Consider the following 20,738-nt stretch of genomic DNA (forward strand, 5'->3'; position numbering starts at 1 on the left):
GAGCTCCCCGGACTCCTACATATATCCTTAGAATAACATTGTTCAATAGAAGTACAATGTGAGCCACATGTTTTGTTTAACCCAGCATATCCAAAATATTACCCCCTTTGCATGTGCTTAATATAAAAATTTAAGATGTTTATATTCCAGGTTTTCAATATTCAGTGAGTAATTTTACACTTAGAGCAAGTATCATTTCAGACTAGTCACATTTCGAGTACTCAACCACATATGGCTAGTGGCTACCTTATTAGATAGCATAGCCTTTGAGTCCCACAAAGTGTTCACATTCTATGTGTTTACACACATCTTTTGAAGTGTCATGTCAGAAAGCCAGATAGGATCCAGATTTTCTTTAAATCTGGTCTCTCTTCTGGATTCCTAGTTGATTACTTGTTTGTTGCTTCTTATAGGGATGTATCAGAAGTTTAATAATCTCATGATTATTATGTTAACTGCCTGAAGTATTAATGGTAGCAATAAATTGAACTATAATTTTAATTTTTCAAGTAAATTTTCTTATGTGATACTAAATATTTCACATATACATGTATCAGGAAGTAAGTGGGGGTAATTTAGTAATGAATAGTATATAATAGTTTGTGATGGTATTTTTCTTTTTTTTTTTTTTTAAGATTGCAGCAAAAATTGGAGGTGATGCAGGGACATCACTGAATTCAAATGACTATGGTTATGGGGGACAAAAAAGACCTTTAGAAGATGGAGGTAAGTTATACTCTAAGTATTTTAAATTGTTTTTCAGAGTGTTTAGTTGAAGTGATTCTCGGTATTTTTCTGTTATTTTATTGAGATATTAACTTTTATTATAAGGTTGTTAAAATTGTAAGCTGTATATTGGCCTAAAAGGGGGGAAAGAAAACTAGACAAGGTAAGTAAAATTTGAAAGAAATTTTTTAAAAATTTTTTAAAAAAAGGAAGTTTTGTCTTAATAGAAAACAATTTATTTTCCCTCTTTTAGGATTGTGCCAGATTGAAAGTTTGCACAGACGTCTTGTTAATAATATTAAAAAACAAAAATATAAATTGCTTAGAAGACATTTCACTGGTTTTACTCATACGTGAATGGATTTTAATATGCTGTGTTTTCGTCATTTTTCTATTTCCAATTGCACCTTTAAGGTTGAAATTCCTATAGTTTGCTACTCTAGTGTGTTGCAGGTTATACCATTTTTTTTTTAATGTTCTTTACTTTCAGTACTTTTGTGTTTCACGTTTAGCTTTAAACCTGTGGATTAAAACAGTGGATTTACAGTGCTTTGTATTTTTAAAAATCGTAATCGTTGAAGCTTCTGAACTTAGAAGTCTGCATGTATTTTTTGTTTTAGGTTTGATATATGAGTTTTGATACATTTTCTTTTTACCCTTTTTGTTAAAGGGAGGATTCTCACTGAGGCTATAGAATGTATTTGTAGCTTTTGACCAGGAGAACTTGGTTTCCTTTTATTTAAGTGTCTTTCATATTTATAGTGAGGTTTTTAATGTAGAAAAAAAAATGAGCTAATGATGCTTCAGATGTTGTATGTAATGTATTCTTTTTATTTTATGTGTAGATGGCTCTTGGACAAGTCCGAGCAGTACAACACACTGGGAGGGAATGCCCTCTCCTTTTAAAGGCAGGAATTTTTATTTATTACCTGTGTTCAGTATGTAAACGTGAAATAAACCAGTGGATTCTTAAATGGACACAAATATTTCTTGGATTATGTGTCTGAATTTTTGCTGCACAACATTCTGATGTTTAATCATTTAAGTTTGAAGGGGGGGAGGAGAATGTAGTACTTTGAGCTATAGGTTGTCTGTTCCAAGGTATGCATTGTATTCATCTGTGTAATGGATTTAGATGAAGGTAGTCATGTAGTTGCTTTGAGATTTTATTTTTTTGCTAAAGTTTTATGCAGTGAAATGTTTGTTTATAAATAATAGAACAGTTTAGGTTGAGATTGCCTTGTAATGTTGTGGGGGGTTTTTTTGTTTTATTTTTTGGGGGCATAGCTTTGTGGTCACTGTCAGATACACTTTAATATGTCAGATTTTTGTAGTTTGATAGGCTTTTCTCCCCCCAGTCTTCAGTTCCTGAGGTGGAAGCATCATTAGCCTTTAGCATGTGATATTTTGCTAGTAATGGACCTAAAGTACGTTGTCTTGTATCATTCTAATGTGCTTAACATACATTAAGGTCAGTGATTTCTTAAGAATCAGATAACTGTTTTAATGTCTGTGCATCTTTTGAACGTGAAGAGAATGAAGTATCGTTTCTTTTTTAGATTACTGAGTTTGGGTTGAATTTTGGCAGTTTTGGTTCAAATGATAAACCATACCTTCAGATATTTCAATAAATGTTTATATTGTTATTTATTCTTGTTTGGGAGGGGAGAAGCTTTGTACTTAATTGGCAAAAAATTAAAAGACACTTAATTTTGCAGATCAACCAGATGCTAAGAAAGTTGCTCCTCAAAATGACTGTAAGTATTCCTTTTAAACTGGGTCAAAAGCTAAAGTAACAATTTCAGTGTTAAGATTTTGTTCATATTATTGGGTATCTTTGAAGTTAGTTGGTTTATGAGTGTTTTGGATCAGCTAGCCTGAATTTCTTTGTAAATATATACCTGTTCCTCCTATTTTACAATCTGTCCCATTAATTGTGGCCAGGTATATGTAAGGATTGGTTGCTGAATTATTTTACATATTTAACAACTCCAATTCTTGATCTATACTTGTACAACTTGAAAAAGGAAATTATTTTGTTCTGTGCCATTGCTAATATAATGTCTTCCCTTTCATTGGCTCTCTTGCCCCTGTCAATGCCAATATAAATATTGTGTAAAAAATTTGACTCTCTTCAAGGTGTTGTCTGTGCATTAGGGAGAGATTTTTGAATGTTTGATGTGATTGTGTTGTTAAATATATGAGTAAATTTAAATTTTGAATTTTCGTTTTATTTTTATTTAATTTTTTGATAGCTTTTGGAACACAGTTACCACCGATGCATCAGCAGCAAAGGTATAGTCACAAGATTTTCAAAAAGTACTCTGCAAGTTTTGGTTGAGCTGTATGTAAAAACACAACCACATTGGTGTATATTGAATATGTGTCTGTGTATTTTTTGGTGTACCTAGTTCATATCACTCCCCTTGGGAAGGTACCATAAAGTGATGATTTTTCTTTTGAGTGAGAAAAATTTGTGATTTGGAGAGATAGGTGGAATTAACCACATTTTAGAAGAACAGGGGTGAATTAGAGTAACTGTTAAGATGACATTCTCTAAACTCCACTTCAACTTCTTTACAGTTCATGCCTTCAGACTGTTCCATTCATCATCCCTTCTTCACTTGATGTGTCATCTTAAAATTCTTAATTTAACTACTCAAGTAATAAGACCATATTTTTTGACATGAGTCTGAGCCTAGAACCTTAGTTTAAGCCATTGGGAGACATTAGACTTCCATTTTTATTAATAGATTATCTTTTATTTGTAAACAAAGTATTCTTTCATTGAAGGAAAATGGTGCTTTCTGTTATTTCTTAGCAGATCTGTAATGACAGAAGAATACAAAGTTCCAGATGGAATGGTTGGATTCAGTAAGTAACTTGATTTTTAAAGTTCTGAAAACATGATCAAAACATACTTTAGAATCTTTCAACCAAAAAAAAAAATTTTTTTTTTTTTCTAACTAGTAATTGGCAGAGGAGGTGAACAGATCTCACGCATACAACAGGAATCTGGATGCAAAATACAGATAGCTCCTGGTAATGTTACATTCTCATGGTATTTTCAGTGTGACTAGAAAACTAGCTTTTTTTTTTTTTAAGGTTTCTAGTAACAATAATGCTACTTTTAATCTTTTGACCTGAAGTTTTCTGTTTGTTTTAAATTGTAGACAGTGGTGGCCTTCCAGAAAGGTCCTGTATGTTAACTGGAACACCTGAATCTGTCCAGTAAGTTTGAAAAAATCTTAAAAATCTACTTAAATAACAACAGCAAAACTCTTTGAATTTCGTCTCTTCTCTTTGTTACTGCTTTATTTTACACTATGGTTTCGCTGCCACCTTCCCTCAAAGTCCTCCAACTCCTTTGAAGTTTATGCCTCATGCCTTTCTCAGGTAGGGTTCATCATCTGAATCATTAAACACAGAAAATGGTTAAAACAACTCCATATCTACTCCATTCTCTACTTGTAAAGCCACGTGTAGCCTGGAGAAGAGTGCACAGTCAGGTTGACTGGTGACACCTAAAACTCAGACATTAAGCTCAAGTGGACTGTGTTGCCTGCATTTCCCTGGTTCCATTCACTTTTCCACTCCTCTCCAAGGCTCTTTAATACTGTATTTCCCCACCTCCAAATCTTCAGCATCTAACCCCACCCTCTCCCACTTAAGCTTATTTACTGAGAAAATGGAAGCAAATGATAAGAAGCTTTTCTTTTTCCCTACCACTAAACCTACCAGCCTTCATTTTTCCTCTGTTCACATAGTACTCAGGTAATTGCTTTCCTTTGTGTTCGTGTGCCTAAAGCCAGCCCTTTCTTCCTACTGAAGGTTCAGCCTGCAGTTGTACTTTCTTCTGCATTATTAGTTCTCCCTCATTACTAGATTTTTTCTTTTCTTTTTTTTTTTGAGATGAAGTCTCGCTCTGTTGCCAGGCTGGAGTGCAGGGGCACGATCTCGGCTCACTGCAACCTCCGCCTCCTGAGTAGCTGGGACTACAGGTGCATGCCACCACACCCAGCTAATTTTTGTATTTTTTAAGTAGAGACAGGGTTTCACCATGTTGGCCAGGATGGTCTCGATCTCTTGACCTCGTGATCCACCCACCTCGGCCTCCCAAAGTCCTGGGATTACAGGCGTGATTTTCCCCCCAGCCTGATTTTCTTTATAGCACTTTCCAATTAATGTGTTATTCATTTGACATGTTATTTTTACTTATTTAATGAAATGAAGCCACTGTAGCAGGAACCCTGTTTCTTTGAGTGCTATTACCCCATTACCTAGAATAGCACCTGCACATAGTTGATATTTAAATATTTGTTGAATGAATAATTGTAGCATATGAGTAAGCAAAATGGTAGTTTAAAAATGTAAATAAATCATTTAATTCTTGGAAGAATCAGTTTAATTCTGAGATAACTTTAGCATTAGAGTTCTTTCTTGGAAATTTTGGACTATTCTTAAAAATAAAAATTGTATATCTAGAAAATTTTTTTGCATAATCTCTCAATCTTTGACCCTTGATGGCATTTTCTTTCAGTTAAAAGTAAAAGCATTGTTAAAGTTAGCATCAAGGCACGTAATCCTGAACTGGGATAGGAGGAGTACTTGGTTATATTGTTTTATATTTCTCCATTTGAATAAGCTTGAGTATGCCACAGCTTACTATTTAAATATTAATTTGTTAACAGGTCAGCAAAACGGTTACTGGACCAGATTGTTGAAAAAGGAAGACCAGCTCCTGGCTTCCATCATGGCGATGGACCGGGAAATGCAGTTCAGGAAATCATGATTCCAGCTAGCAAGGCAGGATTAGTCATTGGAAAAGGGGGAGAAACTATTAAACAGCTTCAGGTATTGTTATTTTTGTGAAATGGCTACTTTTGATCTGTTTTGATGCCCATTTTTGTCCACTCCCTTTTGTTAATATATATTATTTCTATGATTATAACAGGAACGGGCTGGAGTTAAAATGGTTATGATTCAAGACGGGCCGCAGAACACTGGTGCTGACAAACCTCTTAGGATTACAGGAGACCCATATAAAGTTCAAGTAAACTTAACTTTATACTTTATAAAGAAAGAGTGGGTTGAATGGGTTTGGGCAAAATATGCATGAATAATTAAAATGTTTTGAGACATGCTTTCTAAATTAGCTAACTTTTTTCTGCTTTAGCAAGCCAAGGAAATGGTGTTAGAGTTAATTCGTGATCAAGGCGGTTTCAGAGAAGTTCGGAATGAGTATGGGTCAAGAATAGGAGGAAATGAAGGGATAGATGTAAGTAAAAATACCCATTCAGAAATGGTTGTATGCTAATTCATAAATATAATAGTGTTTTCTGTTTTGTGTTAAGTAGCTCTAACATTGTTATCCTTTTATTTCACCTTTATACTTTAGAATACAGAATTCTATATATCTTGTTACCCTATTTACTATAAATATAGAATTATATGTACTTTTCTGATTTGAGGCAGATTTTCAGGAAATGGCGCTTTTTTAAAATACTTTTTTTTACTTTAAACCCTGAGAAGCTAGCTTTCTTAATACTTAGTCTTTTTTACATAAGGTCCCCATTCCAAGATTTGCTGTTGGCATTGTAATAGGAAGAAATGGAGAGATGATCAAAAAAATACAAAATGATGCTGGTGTTCGCATTCAGTTTAAGCCAGGTGAGTACATATAATAATCTTGTAAGTGTTGGCAGCAATGAGTTTTGACATACATTTATTGTTTAATTAATTTTGTTTCTTTGTTTTGAAGATGATGGGACAACACCGGAGAGGATAGCACAAATAACAGGACCTCCAGACCGATGTCAACATGCTGCAGAAATTATTACAGACCTTCTTCGAAGTGTTCAGGTTTGATAGAAAGTTAACATTTTCATTTTTTGTTTTTATGGAAAAGTATTTTCCTTCATGAAATCTGAAGTTACCTCTATATCAGAGTCTGCTTGATGATGCTTTATTAATGGAGAAAGTTTAAATTGCTTTAAGGTAAAGATCTTGGAGCAGGAAGAACTACTACCTTAAGTGCTACCTTATTTACTCTTGTATTTAAAAAAATGTTATTACTTATTATTAGGGCCAGTTCATCTCTACATTTCTGATTCAGGTATATGAGAGCTGGGAAAAATAAACGTAATAATTTTATCATGAAACAAAAGTATTTCTGTGCTGACTCTTTGTTCTTGTCTTTCCCTCTCTATAGGCTGGTAATCCTGGTGGACCTGGACCTGGTGGTCGAGGAAGAGGTAGAGGTCAAGGCAACTGGAACATGGGACCACCTGGTGGACTACAGGAATTTAATTTTATTGTGCCAACTGGGAAAACTGGATTAATAATAGGAAAAGGCAATGTATTTTAAACTCCTAATGTTTTAACACATTATTCATTTTTCTGGACACTTTCTGTTGCTGTCGTAAACAAGTGGCAATGCTTTTTCTCTGACCATATTTTAGTAGAAAAGCATTCTTATGTTAATATGTAACAACTAAAACATAAATGAGGGATCTCATGTATATTTATAAAAAGAGCAGGATTTTAATCTTACTAGCTTCTAGAGAAAGCGAACTAAGAGATAATTATTAGCATAAGAAATGTCTTTTGACCCAAAAAGTGGTTTGAGTGTTTTTGTTTGTGCATTTTGGTTTTTCCCGACTCATTTTAAAAATTTGAATGTTTATAAGTGTATTAGTTTATATTTACACTGCTTTTAAAAGCAGTTAATTCAAATATTATAATCACATTAAGGTTATGTTTAAACATACTAAGTAAATGTAAATGTATTTTAAGAGAAGCATGAAATGCTTCCTAAAATTTGATTTTCAGTGTAGAATATTAAATGAAAAATCTTAATACAATATTGTCAGTTAGGATACTGACCAAACCATATTTTTAATGGCCCGTTTAATTGTGACCATTTTCTTCTAAATAGCTCCTAGTACGCCCTTGAAACCTTTAAAGAAATTACTGTCTTTTGATTTTAGGAGGTGAAACCATAAAAAGCATAAGCCAACAGTCTGGTGCAAGAATAGAACTTCAGAGAAATCCTCCACCAAATGCAGATCCTAATATGAAGTTATTTACAATTCGTGGCACTCCACAACAGATAGACTATGCTCGGCAACTCATAGAAGAAAAGATTGGTGTGAGTATACTTTAAACTTTTAATTTTTAGTGTAGACCCTTAGACTGTAGTTAAATTAAGACGTTTATTCAAATACATCAAAGGGAAAATGTATCATTACTAGTCAGCATTTGTAGATTTCATGATATGTATAATAGATACAACGTGAAGATTTTCCAGCAATGAAAATAACCTAATTAAATGTGCAGTTACAGGTTTTGAGAACAACCTTACATTTGGGTTTGGCTAGATAAGAGGAGGGTAGTGTTACCTGCAGGCATGATATTAGTGTTGGTGTAGGATTGTGGAACATACTTGAAGGACATAGTTAATGGGAATTCATTATTAAGATTTTACTCTACTGAACCCCAGCGAGGCAAACAAGATAAATCAGATACATCTGCCGCTCTACAGTAGAAATTCATAAATCCTAGGTTTTGGACTGGCTCACAGATCATCTGGGGGTATTAAAATGTAGACTATTTGGGTGCTTCCCACTCCTACACATAATATACAGAGACAGACCTGACTCAAAATGTCTGGGCTAGGGCCCAGCATCTAATTTTACATAGATGTTTGGGTGATTCTGGTGCACAGACAAATTTGGAAATTTTTTCTCCAGAAAAGTTTTCTGTTAGAACAAAAAAGTATGAAACGCTTTGACTGCTTTTTTGTAAGTGAGGCAGACAGTGTCTTACTGGAGTTTTTAACACAAAGTGTGCAGGGAGCATCTTAAATTATTAGAATTGCCTAGGAAAAATTATTTTTGGTGTTTGCCATGCTGTGAATGGGGTGCGTGCAAAACAAGGTTGACACTGTTTCTGTCTACTTGAGAAGACAAAAATAGATGTACAAAAGACGCTTAAGGAACGTCTTAGAAAATGTACACAAACATTGTGAGTTCTGTTGTATGGATAGTTTAATGGTTCAAAAAATGAAGAGGATGTTTGTAGAGTAATGATAGAGGTTGATGCCATGGCAAAAAAATGAATAGCACATCTTGGTTTTTTATTTTACAGTATTAGCCTAACATGCAAGGGTCAGGATTTCTGTTGGATTCATGGAAAAACAAGATAGATTGTTTTGGAGAAGCAATTTGGTGTGGTGATTAAGAGCATGGACTCTGTAGTCGGGTTGCCTGAGTTCAGAATTCTGTGAATCATTTACTGGTTCTGTGACCTTGGAGAAGTTACTCAGGCTTTTCTGTTCCTTGGTTTCCTCCTGTAAAATGAGGATAATAGTATCTACTTCATAGAGTTGTAGGAATTAAATGAATGTTCATGTGTGTGTCACTTAAAAGAATGCCTGCCACATAACCCTAAAAAATGTTGCTACTTTTTCAGTATTATTTTTACTACTTGGAAAGAATAGGTCATGGATAGTAAGTGAGAGATGACAGCAATTGGAGATTTAAAGAGACAAGTTAATAAAAAGAACTTTAAAGGTCATGAAGTTTAGTTTCCCTATTTTGCAGTGAGAAATTTACAACAAAATGTAGTGTTAGCATTTTGTCCAACATGTCGCCTGGTTGTGTTAACTACTCAGAAGGAGCATTTTAGGACAGTTAAGTGTAATGTCTTTGTTGGCTTAACAAAACAGAAATCAGTTAAGCGTTATTAATGATGTGGCATGCATGCATGATAAGGATATAAAATATCCTGATTTATTGAAGGAATTAAAAAGGGAATTTTTGTGCTATTAAACATCATGATACATGAAAAGCCAAAAAGGATATAAATTATTGATCTGAATGGGATTTCAGTGACAGAAATAGGTTGTGAGGTGGATTTTAGTTTCATAGTGAAACAACTAGCTATTAACGTTATCAGTGAAATGTTCAGAAGACGATGATACAGGACCCAAGCAGTTTGGAAATATATTGTCAAGATGGTTGTCTCATGTTAGGCAAGTAGATGTAGAGAGAAGAGCTGAAGATAAGGACCTGATTTCTGTGATTAAGATGGAAAAAGATAGTAAAAGTAAGAATTATAAAAGGAAAGGGAACTACTGCTGTCCGCAAACAAGCTAAAGGAAATTTAATTGCTAATTTAAATTTAATTTAATTTAAATTGCATTTAATTGGTACTGCTGTTGATTTTAGTGAATTTTACATGTCTCATTATTATGGCAGATGGAATAGTTTTTGCAAAATGAATGAGGAAAGGAAGGAAAACCTAAAATTTGTTGTTTGTGACTATAAGAGGGTAGAAATGGATGATTATTTGTCCATAGAGTTGTTTAACCATTACTGTGTTTTTCTGATTTTTCTATGTCATCCTTTTTTTTGTAGGGTCCAGTAAATCCTTTAGGGCCACCTGTACCCCATGGGCCCCATGGTGTCCCAGGCCCCCATGGACCTCCTGGGCCTCCAGGGCCTGGAACTCCAATGGGACCATACAACCCTGCACCTTATAATCCTGGACCACCAGGCCCAGCTCCTCAGTAAGTATTGGGTTTAGTTCTGGGCTCTCCCCAAAGATTCTAGTTTTGGGACTGTATTTTTATACTGATTTTTATTTTCAGTGGTCCTCCAGCCCCATACGCTCCCCAGGGATGGGGAAATGCATATCCACACTGGCAGCAGCAGGCTCCTCCTGATCCAGGTAGAAGATGCTTATTATTTGTGTGTTATCTGCATTATTTTCCACTCCTGTTACATTATTAAATTTTCTAGTGTTGATTCTACATTTGTATGCATCACCTTCACTCACTTTACTCTTTCAACAGTGTTAGGCACTGCCTCTACCCCAGTGTATAGGACTGACATGAATATGAGCTCTGCTTTTATGGAATTTCTTTCTACTTGCCTTTGGCTTATGAGTTGATACAGTAGAATGATAAAAGCTAAAAGCTGCAGGAAAGAGCACAGTGTCATAGGTTTTGGATACCAGTGCTGTCAAATGTGTAGTATGTTCATTGTGACGTTATCTGTGGAAAAATAGTTTTTACTTATTTAGAAAATTATGTGATAGAGGCTGGGCACTGAGGCTCACGTCTGTAATCCCACCTATTCAGAAGTCTGAGGCTGAGGCTTGAGATGAGCCTGGGCAATATGGCAAAACCCATCTCTAAAAAAATTTGTTTAAAATTAGCCGGGCAGGGTGGTATGTGCCTGTACTTCTAGCTGCTCAGAAGGCTGAGGTGGGAGGATTGCTTGAGCCTAGAAGTTCTAGATTGTATTGAGCTGTGGGCACACCATTGCACTCCCCTGGGCAACAGAATGGGATCCCATTTCTTAAAAAATTATGTATATATGTAACAGTCTATATAAATATATATATATATAACAGTCTAACAGAGTGTTAAGTATTGGGGCATTCATTAAACTTCGAAATTGTCAAATAAGATATCTGTTCTAGTACTCCTCATATGACAACTTCATGTGAGTAAAAATCAGGCCTGTATTTAATAACTGCATGCTAAAGCCCAAATACGTTTAATTATTTTCTATATTCAGATTTATTTATTATATCCTATTATATTCTGGCATCTTTCCATACCCTGTAGTTTGCTTTCCATCTTGGTCAAAGAGTCGTTCTTTGAAACCAATTGACATTTATTTATGATGCTTTTTTCTCACCTGCTACCTACCTTTTAGGCCTCTTTCACTCGTGTAGTTTCAAGGAAAATATACTCAATTATGGAATACTTTCTACACACAATACATTTATCCCAAAAAAAACTTGAAGTAATTTATGTAAATGAAATTGCTTGATTAACTTCATAGGAAGTGTGCTGTTTGGAATATGATGACACAGCATGACAGTTACCAAGCATGACTTGAGTTGTGCTAGGATATAGGTATGCAAAGTTGGGGTTGTGTTCTATAGCAAAAGAATGCACTCCCAGCGTAAGCAACACTGATGGAAGGGGCTCACAGGGTACAGAATATAATATTCTAACCACTAATTTTTGGAGAATGAAAGGGCTTTTCTTTCCCTCTTGTTGGCTGATTGGGATGGTATAATTAATGGGATTGAAGAGTTTGAGTAGGTTAAAAGGCAGATTCATATTGGGTAACTTGGATCTGCCAGGATTGTATTTTTGAGCACTACTGGGTGGTTAGCATGATTGAGGAAAAATGATGGGAATAAGAAGTGGAAGTGGTCTTTGTATCACAAGTTGAATTTCTCACTTGGAGTAGTAGTGAAGTCACTACTGTAAGCTGGTCAGTGAATGTGGTTGCAGCATGGCCTTTGGGCAAGAAGTAACCCATTTAACTAAAACCAGCTGGTTGGCCCCACTCAGATTTATCAGAGGGTTACTGGGTCCCTGGGGTTGGATATTGCTTATATTAGACTTAGAATAGCATAATGTTTTAATATTATATGAACTAAAATGTTTCTTTAAAAAAAGAGTGGTCTGTTAATGGATTTATGTAGTGGTCAAGAATTTAGACTTCAGAGTCAAATAAACCTATATCAGTCCTAGTCCTACAGTTTACTAATTGTGAGATGTCAAGCAAGTTTTTGAACTCCTCTAAGCCTCTGTTTTCTTATCTATAAATTAATAAATGAATGAATCTTGGGTTGAGTGAATATTTAGTAAATTCTTAGTACATACTAGTTATTTGTAACTGTGAGACTGGTTTTCTGGTATGGTTTTCACATTTGGGAGTAGAAATACCACTTCCTAAAGTCTGTTTTATCTCAAATTCTCTATCCAGGCATAGTGTAAAGTGAAATACCTAGATTTCTTGATTAATATACAGATAATGGCCAGGCGCCATGGCTAAAACCTGTGACGCTAGCACTTCGGAAGGCTGAGGCGGGCGGATCACTTGAGGTCAGGAGTTGGAGACCAGCTTGGCAAACATGGCGAAACCCTGTCTCTACTAAAAATACAAAAATTAGCTGGATGTGGTGGTGGGTGTCTGTAATCCCAGCTACTTAGGAGGCTGAGACAGGAGAACTCCTTGAGAATTGCTCCACTGCCCTCCAGCCTGGGCAACAGAGTGAGACACTTCATCTCAAAAAAAAAAAAAAAATACAGATAATGAGACTATTGAGATATGTAAACATCCAACATACAAAAGCAGTACATTGGGCAATTGAGAAAAGTTTGGAGGGTGTCCTAATAACACCTTACAATTATATTACCTTGCAATTTTCTTTTTCTAGAAATTCTTGCTCATTTTTCTCAAACTTGACTAACCTTTATTAAGCAGCTGAGAATTGCTGCTGTTCAGAATGAAGGTATAATAGAAAATTTAAAAGTTTTAATTGTGTGGTATTCCTAGTATAAAAGACAATCAAGTTTTTTCTGGTTTCTAGAAGATTGAAAGGTCTCAAACTGTTCGCACTTCAGTTGATGTGGGAGATGAGTGAGGGTCAGTCAAGTGTAGAGGAGACAACATAGCTAAAAGCCGAGACACGGGCATAGTGATTTCTGAAAAGTACAAGCACTGTGTTGTGGCTGGAGCTTGGGTGTTGAAGAGATACAACCAAAAGGAGAGATGAGGCTGAAATGGAAAGGCTAAGCCAGGGGGTTCAGGCTGTTAAAGATGTTGAATGAAGGCTGTACTTAAGCTTTGAACATCCTGAAGATTGTAGAGAATGAAGAATTTCAAGTAGGATGACATCAAGTTTATAACATTCAATGTGAAATAGGATGAAATGTGGCTAATCTTTTTTAAGATTTTTATATTTTCTCTTCATTGAAAATAAGGACAAAGTTCATTGTTCTAAAATAATTGTTTCTTTCTTACACAGGTTAGTCCCTAGAAATGTTTTTCTTTAGTCATCTTCTAGATAGAGCTGTTTGTGCTTGAGGCGAAACCAATTTAGAAAAAAACAAGGGCACAGGATAGTTTGAGACAGAGCATTGGATTTGGAGCCAAAAGACCTTTATTCATATCCCAGTTATGCCACTCAGTAGTTTTTAACCTGGGAAAGTCACATGTTCTCTGAGACTTGGTTTTCTTTAATAAAAGCTGATGGTGACAACAAAAATAATAGAAAATTTAAGTTTTCATATACTTTTTTTAATGTTCTAGTTATTTTTGGGGGCTGTATATTTGCCAGAGTGCTGGGGTGTGTGTGTGTGTGTGTGTGTGTGTGTGTGTGTGTGTGTGTGTGTGAGAGAGAGAGAGAGAGAATTACAGACTTCACATGCAAACTTTGAACTTTCATTTATTTTAGCTAAGGCAGGAACGGATCCAAATTCAGCAGCTTGGGCTGCTTATTACGCTCACTATTATCAACAGCAAGCGCAGCCACCACCAGCAGCCCCTGCAGGTGCACCAACTACAACTCAAACTAATGGACAAGGTAACTACAGAACTTATTGTATGTGAAAGCCAAAACTTGTGGTTGGAATTATATATGAAGTACATCACTGTATAATACCTAAAATTTCTGACATTATTTAATTATAATTTAAGCAGACTTTTCCTTTTTTAAATTGTTACTTTGAAATAGGTTCAAACTTTCATAAAAGTTGTAAGAAGAATACCAGGAGCACCCAGATAGCCCAGCTGTTAATGTTTTATTCCCTTGTTTACTCTGTTACCATCTATATCATACATGTGTATCTGTGTGTATTTATTTTAAATATCCATTATAATTAGTTCTGAAGGAAGCTAATTATATCCAGCATAATTAGTTCTGAAAGAAATCATTGAAGACTAAACTGTAGACATGATGTCCTGTTGGGTACTTCTTCAAAAATACATAACCATCATACAGCCCTCCAAATCAGTAAGTCAACATTGATATATTAAGTTCTTTATATCATTATGGATTTCTGATTTTTGCAATAGGTTATATTTTTAAAGTATTTTTATAATTTTGATAATCAGATTATCTGGATTTGGCCAGTCAGGGAGTATATTCAGGGTGGTGCCTATATCCTTTTGAAATACCTGTCATTCTTTTAAGCACTTCCATACTGTCTGGCACAGTAAGATTGTTATTTTGTGCTTTCTGGGCTCCAGCCCTTGAGTCAGCTATTTCTTCAAGGAGCTCTGATTCCTTTTAGTAGAGTATGGTAGTTAGAAACGAGACTTGAGTATGCTTGTTGCTACTGAGGTGTAATTGCTTCTAGCTTCTTTCAACAGGCAGAACTAGGAAGTATATTTACATACATGCATACCTACATACACACACCAAAAAACACATAAACATCGATATATGTATATATTTTTAAAAACTATGTTCATATCACCACATCCGTTTCAGCATTTTGGGGTTTTCAAGCCTTTTCCTTTTTTGTACTTGTTTACAAACGGTGAGAAACCTGGTGTCCTCAGTGTATTTCCTTATTTGACATGCATTTACTTATATGTTCAACATAACCAGTCTTCAAACAGGTTGGTTTTCTTTTCTGTCCACCACCTCTGTACCCCCAGTACCTTCTATCTTTGGCACTGTTAGGGATGCCACCACCACATAGTACCTCCCTCCTACCCTCACTGTCACATTGCAGGCCCCTGCCAGCTCCTACACCCAAGGAAACGGCCAAAATTGCCTTTTAAAAACTTTAATTCTGTTTTTTGTTTTGTTTTGCTTGAACAAGGAGATCAGCAGAATCCAGCCCCAGCTGGACAGGTTGATTATACCAAGGCTTGGGAAGAGTACTACAAGAAAATGGGTATGTTTTATACATTTCTTGAAAATACATACTTAATTAAATTGAAACACAAATTATTATCTTCAGGAAGAGAATAATTGAATAAAATCACTGGACTTGTAAATATATCAAGACAGTTGTAAATTATAGTTTTTAAATTTGTGATTATATGGCAAGGAAATTTTTTTTTCTAATTGCATTTGTCAACCAGTTATTAATTGAAACTAGAAATGTCCTTACTGGTACATACAATATTAACATTACTATACTTTTGACAATGACAGTTATATATATTATCAGTCTAAATGACATAAGGTTAAATTTTAATGTGTCAGGTGAAAATTGTGTGTGATACCATTATTTTTGCTGCAAGATAAGCAGGTAAGAAGTAATCTGCAGTGACAGAAAGTAACCAAGTGATGGAACCAGAATCTGGCTTCCAAGAGGGTCTGAGTCCCAAGCTTGTCTCCCAAATTTGTCTCTTTAGGAACCATTTGGAACCTGATACTTTACTTCTGGACAAATCACTATGTTTCAGCTGCTTTTGCTCTTAGTCATTTAAAATTATTACATACCACAGCTAGATGTCACAAATGAAAGCTAAATTGGTAAGCTTGGTTATCCTTCACTAGCAGAAAAAGAATCTATAGGTGGTAGAGTTTTGTCATAAGAGAACGGTCTACTTGGGATTTTCAATGTTTTCTTTGCCAAAGAATGTTTCTCATTCTCCACAGAAAGAAAAATTTCCAGAAAGGTGATGATTTTAATCTTCTAGATGTAAAATTACATATACCTGATGATAAAGTTGTTTTGCACAACTGGTTTCTTTTTAAAGAAAAATTGTTTTTCCTTTTAGAATGGCTTCCTAGGAGAGTCATGTTCCGTCTCTTTCTGAGGCTTTAACAGATTATGTTTTTGTGACCTAGCTTAGGCAGATCTACAGTAGCTACAATTCGGCAAAAAGAAACTTTTAACTTAAAAACAGCATACTCTGATTAAGGTTGGTTACATAATTTATTTTCTGAACTAGGATCCTTTTTAGAATGAATAGGGATGCTATTAATAATCATGCCCTGACAGCATTGTGGTCAGGACCTGTAATCAACTTAACTTTAATTAAATAGCATCACCATTTTAAAAGACTTGAGCATGAGCCACGTGCGGTGGCACACACTTGTAGTCCCAGCTGCTTGGGAGGCTAAGGTGGAAGGATTCCTTGAACACAGGAGATTGAGGCCAGCCTTGGCATCATAGTGAGACCTGGTCACGTGTTTGGGTTAAAAAATCACTAACTTCAACTTCTGTTTTCTCAATGGGTAATGTCCCCTAGATAGGGTCCCTAGTTATTATTAAGTAGGTAAAACTAAAGGCTTGTTAATGGATTTAGGTAATTACGGAGGAATGAGTTTGGCTTCTGTGCTTTATTTTACCTTATTGATTATTTGTAATATGGCCATTAATACATTTACTGTTTAGTCTTTTTTGTTTTACTTTTTATGTTTTACTCAAAATGAGTGGGTGGGTTGAATTCTGATTTTTATTGTTAAGGGAAGAAATTTTGCCTTGTCTTTAATTTTTTATTTTTTTACCATTTCCCTGCCAGTTAGAGATACTATACTATACTGTCTTGAATCCTCTGTAGGAAAACATGGCATAGAAATAATTAAATAATAATTAGATGTTAAATAATAATGCTGTATGACTAAAGAAACTCCTTACCCCACCTTTTCTGTTGTTTTTCTGTAGTACCACAATAATCACCTGTTAATTTTATTTATTTATTTATTTGAGAGGGAGTCTCACTCTCGCCCAGGCTGGAGTGCGGTGACGCAATCTCAGCTCACTGCAACCTCCGCCTCCCAGGTTCAAGCGATTCTCCTGCCTCAGCCTCCCAAGTAGCTGGGATTACAGGCGCCTGCTACAACGTCCGGCTGATTTTTTGTGTATTTAGTAGATACGGGCTTTCATCATGTTGGCCAAGCTGGTCTCAAACTCCTGACCTCAAGTGATCCATCTGCCTCAGCCTTCCAAAGTGTTGGGATTACGGGTGTGAGCGACTGCACCCAGCCTCACCTGTTAATTTTATGAGCAAAATAGATTAGTTGGGCAAGTCCTTCACATACATATCTCGTTGTTTTTTTTTTTTTTTTAAGACGGAGTCTTGGTCTTATTCCCCAAGCAATGGTGCGATTTCGTCTCAGTGCAACCTCCGCTTCCTGGGTTCAAGCGATTCTCCTGCCTCAACTTCCCAAGTAGCTGGGATTACAGGCGCCCAACCACATCCAGCTAATTTTTGTATTTTTAGTAGAGACAGGGTTTCACCATGTTGGCCAGGCTGGTCTCGAACTCCTGACCTCAGGTGATCCACCCGCCTCAGCCTCCCAAAGTGTTGGGATTACAGGCGTGAGCCACTGCGCCTGGCCACATGTGTATATCTTAAAGGAAATAATGCTAGGTAATTTAGTCAGGTGCTTGATGAGTGAGCATTTGTCATCATCATATGGAGTCAATTTGTCTTTTTCTATAAAAGTTCTTTTTGTAAATGATTAGTTGCTTAACTGCTTTAATTTCTTCTAGGTATCTTACCTGTCATCAGGATCTTTTTACTACAAATAAGAAACCTTAAAGCATAAAACTTGGTTCAGTCTTCACATTTCTTAAATGGAAGGAGAAAGGGAATAACAGGGAGATAGACATCTTTATCTCAAAGCCAACTGTTGTTGACTTTTCCAGTGGCAGGGGTATGATGCTAGGACTTCAGATTTCCTGATTCCCCATCCTAGTGCCCCTTTTGCCAAACTAGGCAGGCTTTCACAGCTTTTGGAGCCTAATTTAAGTTTTTCTTGTTAAGAACAGAAAACTCCATTCATAGATTTTAATTTGTCATTATTTGCTTATTTACTGAAAAAAAAAAAAAAACTATTGAAAACAGATGTGGGTTAAGTTTCCCAAAATTAAGTTTATATTTTAAAACAATTCTAAATTCCCAAGGATAACACCAAACTAAGAGGAGAAATTTTATTTTATTTTATTATTATTATTTTTTTTGAGATGGAGCCTTTCCCTGTCGCCCAGGCTGAAGTGCAGTGGCATGATCTCGGCTCACTGCAGCATCCACCTCCCAGGTTGAAGCAATTCTTCTGCCTCAGCCTCCCAAGTAGAGAAAATCTTGATAAGATTTCAGAGACTTATAAGGAATGGCAGTAAAGATGGGTGTTTTTAAAGCTAGAATAGAGGGATTTTTTATAAGACCCTTAAGAGAACAAACAGGGTTTCAAAATAGAAAGGAGTAATTCTTGTTTGGAGAAGTGAAGACATTTGGGAAAAGTTTGACTTGAGGAAGGCCATTATGATAAGGACTGATATGGTAGACTCTGAACCCTGAAGAATCTGGTACCTTAAGCCTAAAGGAGGGTAGAGTGAGGACTTGTGGGAAAGGTACAGGTATATGGGAAGACAACTGAGTGTGAAAATCTATTCATGCAAGGCTGGCTCTTAGGCTCTGATAGAATCTTACAAGCTAACTCTAGAGCAAGTCTTTTATCTTTGGGATGAAAGAAATTTAAGGCTAAACTTTATACTTTATAATTATAAAACTATAATAAATATTAGATAATGTTCTACTGAAGTATAAACTCAACTATCTGGCATCAAACAGTAACTAAGCCATGATCACACCACTGCCACTGTGTTCTGGCCTAGGTGACAGAGCAAGACCCTGTCTCAAAACAAACAAAATCCAGTAACTAAAGAGAGGAATAAGGGGAGCGCAAGGTAAGGCAGTACATGTCTGAAGGGGCAGGGAAAGAGTTCTTTCTCTACTTCCAACTGGGCAAAATAAATCACATTTGCCCTTTAGATTGGAAGAGTGAAATAAGCTTTTCTTGAACATCTTTTAAGATTGGAGTGTCAAATATTACCAACTTATTTACCAAGAATTTGGTTTTTCTTAAAGTCTAAAGTGTTTACTATTAGCTTTCCACAGGGATATAGGAGTTTGCAGAGGTTGTAGTTTTTTAAGGGAACATCGATGAATTTTCTTGATGCATATGCCTGTTTCTACCATTTTACATTGTTAATTTGCATCTAAAATGAGTAACTCTTACAATGGGGTTTAAAACCTGAAGAATATTGATTGCTACCTTGATCAGGTTTGGTTTCAAGTGTGCACCCTGTAAGAGACAATGTGTGGTTTTATTGCTATTGTCACACCAGTTTTTTAGATATTGAAACCTGTTTCAGATTTGCTTGAATTGTGTCTTGTAAGAGGAAAATGTTAAACTTACTTCCTCTTTGAGAACAGTTATTTACAGAAGACAGGAAAATATGAGAATTTTTAATAGTATATGAGAGTTCTCTGTTACCCAAGGAAAGAGGGTTTTTTTTCAGGCATTTTTAAAGAATCATAAATCTTAAATTCTTTCACTCAGTTGCTTTGAGTCTGTGACCTGTTTTACAATGGTGATAGACTGCTTTCTGAAACTATGAAGTTGGTCTTGTTGGCAGCATCCTACAAACATAAAAAGAGCTTCCTGTATGTCCATGCTCCAGTATTTTTGTCTATGGTAATTATTTCACAAAGCCAAGTGAGTTACAAACGAAATAAAATAGTGCTTAAGTAAAGAAACTGAATAGGAGAACACATACTCTCTCTTCTCAATTTTTTATTTAGAAAATTATATACCTTCAGAAATTGGGGAAATAAGGCATCAGACACTCAGCTTCATCATTTTTTAAAAGTTTGCTGTATGTGCTTTATATGTATGTTTTTTGTGTATGAACCATTTCAAAGTAAGTTGCAGACAAGACAGTTTGCTCTAAATAAACTCAATGTCTGGACACAGTGGTTGACGCCTGTAATCCCAGGACTTTGGGAGGCCAAGGCAGGTGGATCACTTGAGTCCAGGAGTTCAGGACCAGCCTGGACAACATGGCAAAACCCCATCTCTACAAAAAAAGAGAAAAATGTCAGCTAGGCATGGTGGGCCTGTAGTCCCAGCTACTCTAGAGGCCTAGGTGGGAGGATCACCTGAGCCCTGGGAGGTTGAGGCTGCAGTGAGCCATGATTGCACCACTGCACTCCAGCCTGGGTGGCAGAGTGAGACCCTGTCTGAAAATAAATACCCTCAATATTATCACAAGCATACAGACTATATTTAAATTTCCATAGTTGTCAGGAATATGTCTTTTGTCGTCTGTGTGTTTTGTTTAATTCAGAGTACATTCAAGATTCATGCGTTGCATTTCATTGCTATATTTCTTTAGTCTCTTAATTCAACAAAGTCACCTTATTTGGAAAAAGACCTGATTGTGA

The 20,738-nt window shown here is 35.8% G+C and overlaps 1 protein-coding gene across 16 annotated transcripts in view; it reads left to right on the forward strand.

The window, feature by feature from the left end:
- The window catches only part of FUBP1 (far upstream element binding protein 1), a 35,588-nt gene that overhangs the window by 8,925 nt on the left and 5,925 nt on the right, over positions 1-20,738 (forward strand). For 5 of the 16 annotated variants that reach the window (XR_002004397.4, XM_055351018.2, XM_004026012.5 and 2 more), the window contains 18 exons: positions 636-726; positions 1,572-1,634; positions 2,445-2,483; positions 2,982-3,021; positions 3,548-3,600; positions 3,697-3,768; positions 3,900-3,957; positions 5,418-5,580; positions 5,681-5,779; positions 5,903-6,004; positions 6,294-6,396; positions 6,488-6,588; positions 6,938-7,079; positions 7,716-7,876; positions 10,146-10,297; positions 10,379-10,458; positions 13,996-14,124; positions 15,371-15,445. Coding sequence is in view for 13 of the 16 variants with exons in the window: in XM_055351018.2 (XP_055206993.1) it covers positions 636-726; positions 1,572-1,634; positions 2,445-2,483; positions 2,982-3,021; positions 3,548-3,600; positions 3,697-3,768; positions 3,900-3,957; positions 5,418-5,580; positions 5,681-5,779; positions 5,903-6,004; positions 6,294-6,396; positions 6,488-6,588; positions 6,938-7,079; positions 7,716-7,876; positions 10,146-10,297; positions 10,379-10,458; positions 13,996-14,124; positions 15,371-15,445 (1,723 nt within the window). In the remaining 3 variants the exon portion in view is untranslated. The remainder of the gene's footprint in view (positions 1-635; positions 727-1,571; positions 1,635-2,444; positions 2,484-2,981; positions 3,022-3,547; positions 3,601-3,696; positions 3,769-3,899; positions 3,958-5,417; positions 5,581-5,680; positions 5,780-5,902; positions 6,005-6,293; positions 6,397-6,487; positions 6,589-6,937; positions 7,080-7,715; positions 7,877-10,145; positions 10,298-10,378; positions 10,459-13,995; positions 14,125-15,370; positions 15,446-20,738) is intronic. The other 11 variants (XR_010132453.1, XM_055351028.2, XM_055351063.2 and 8 more) reach the window with 3 other exon arrangements.

The sequence above is a fragment of the Gorilla gorilla genome, chromosome 1 (assembly GCF_029281585.2).
Source record: "Gorilla gorilla gorilla isolate KB3781 chromosome 1, NHGRI_mGorGor1-v2.1_pri, whole genome shotgun sequence".
Taxonomy (NCBI): domain Eukaryota; kingdom Metazoa; phylum Chordata; class Mammalia; order Primates; family Hominidae; genus Gorilla; species Gorilla gorilla.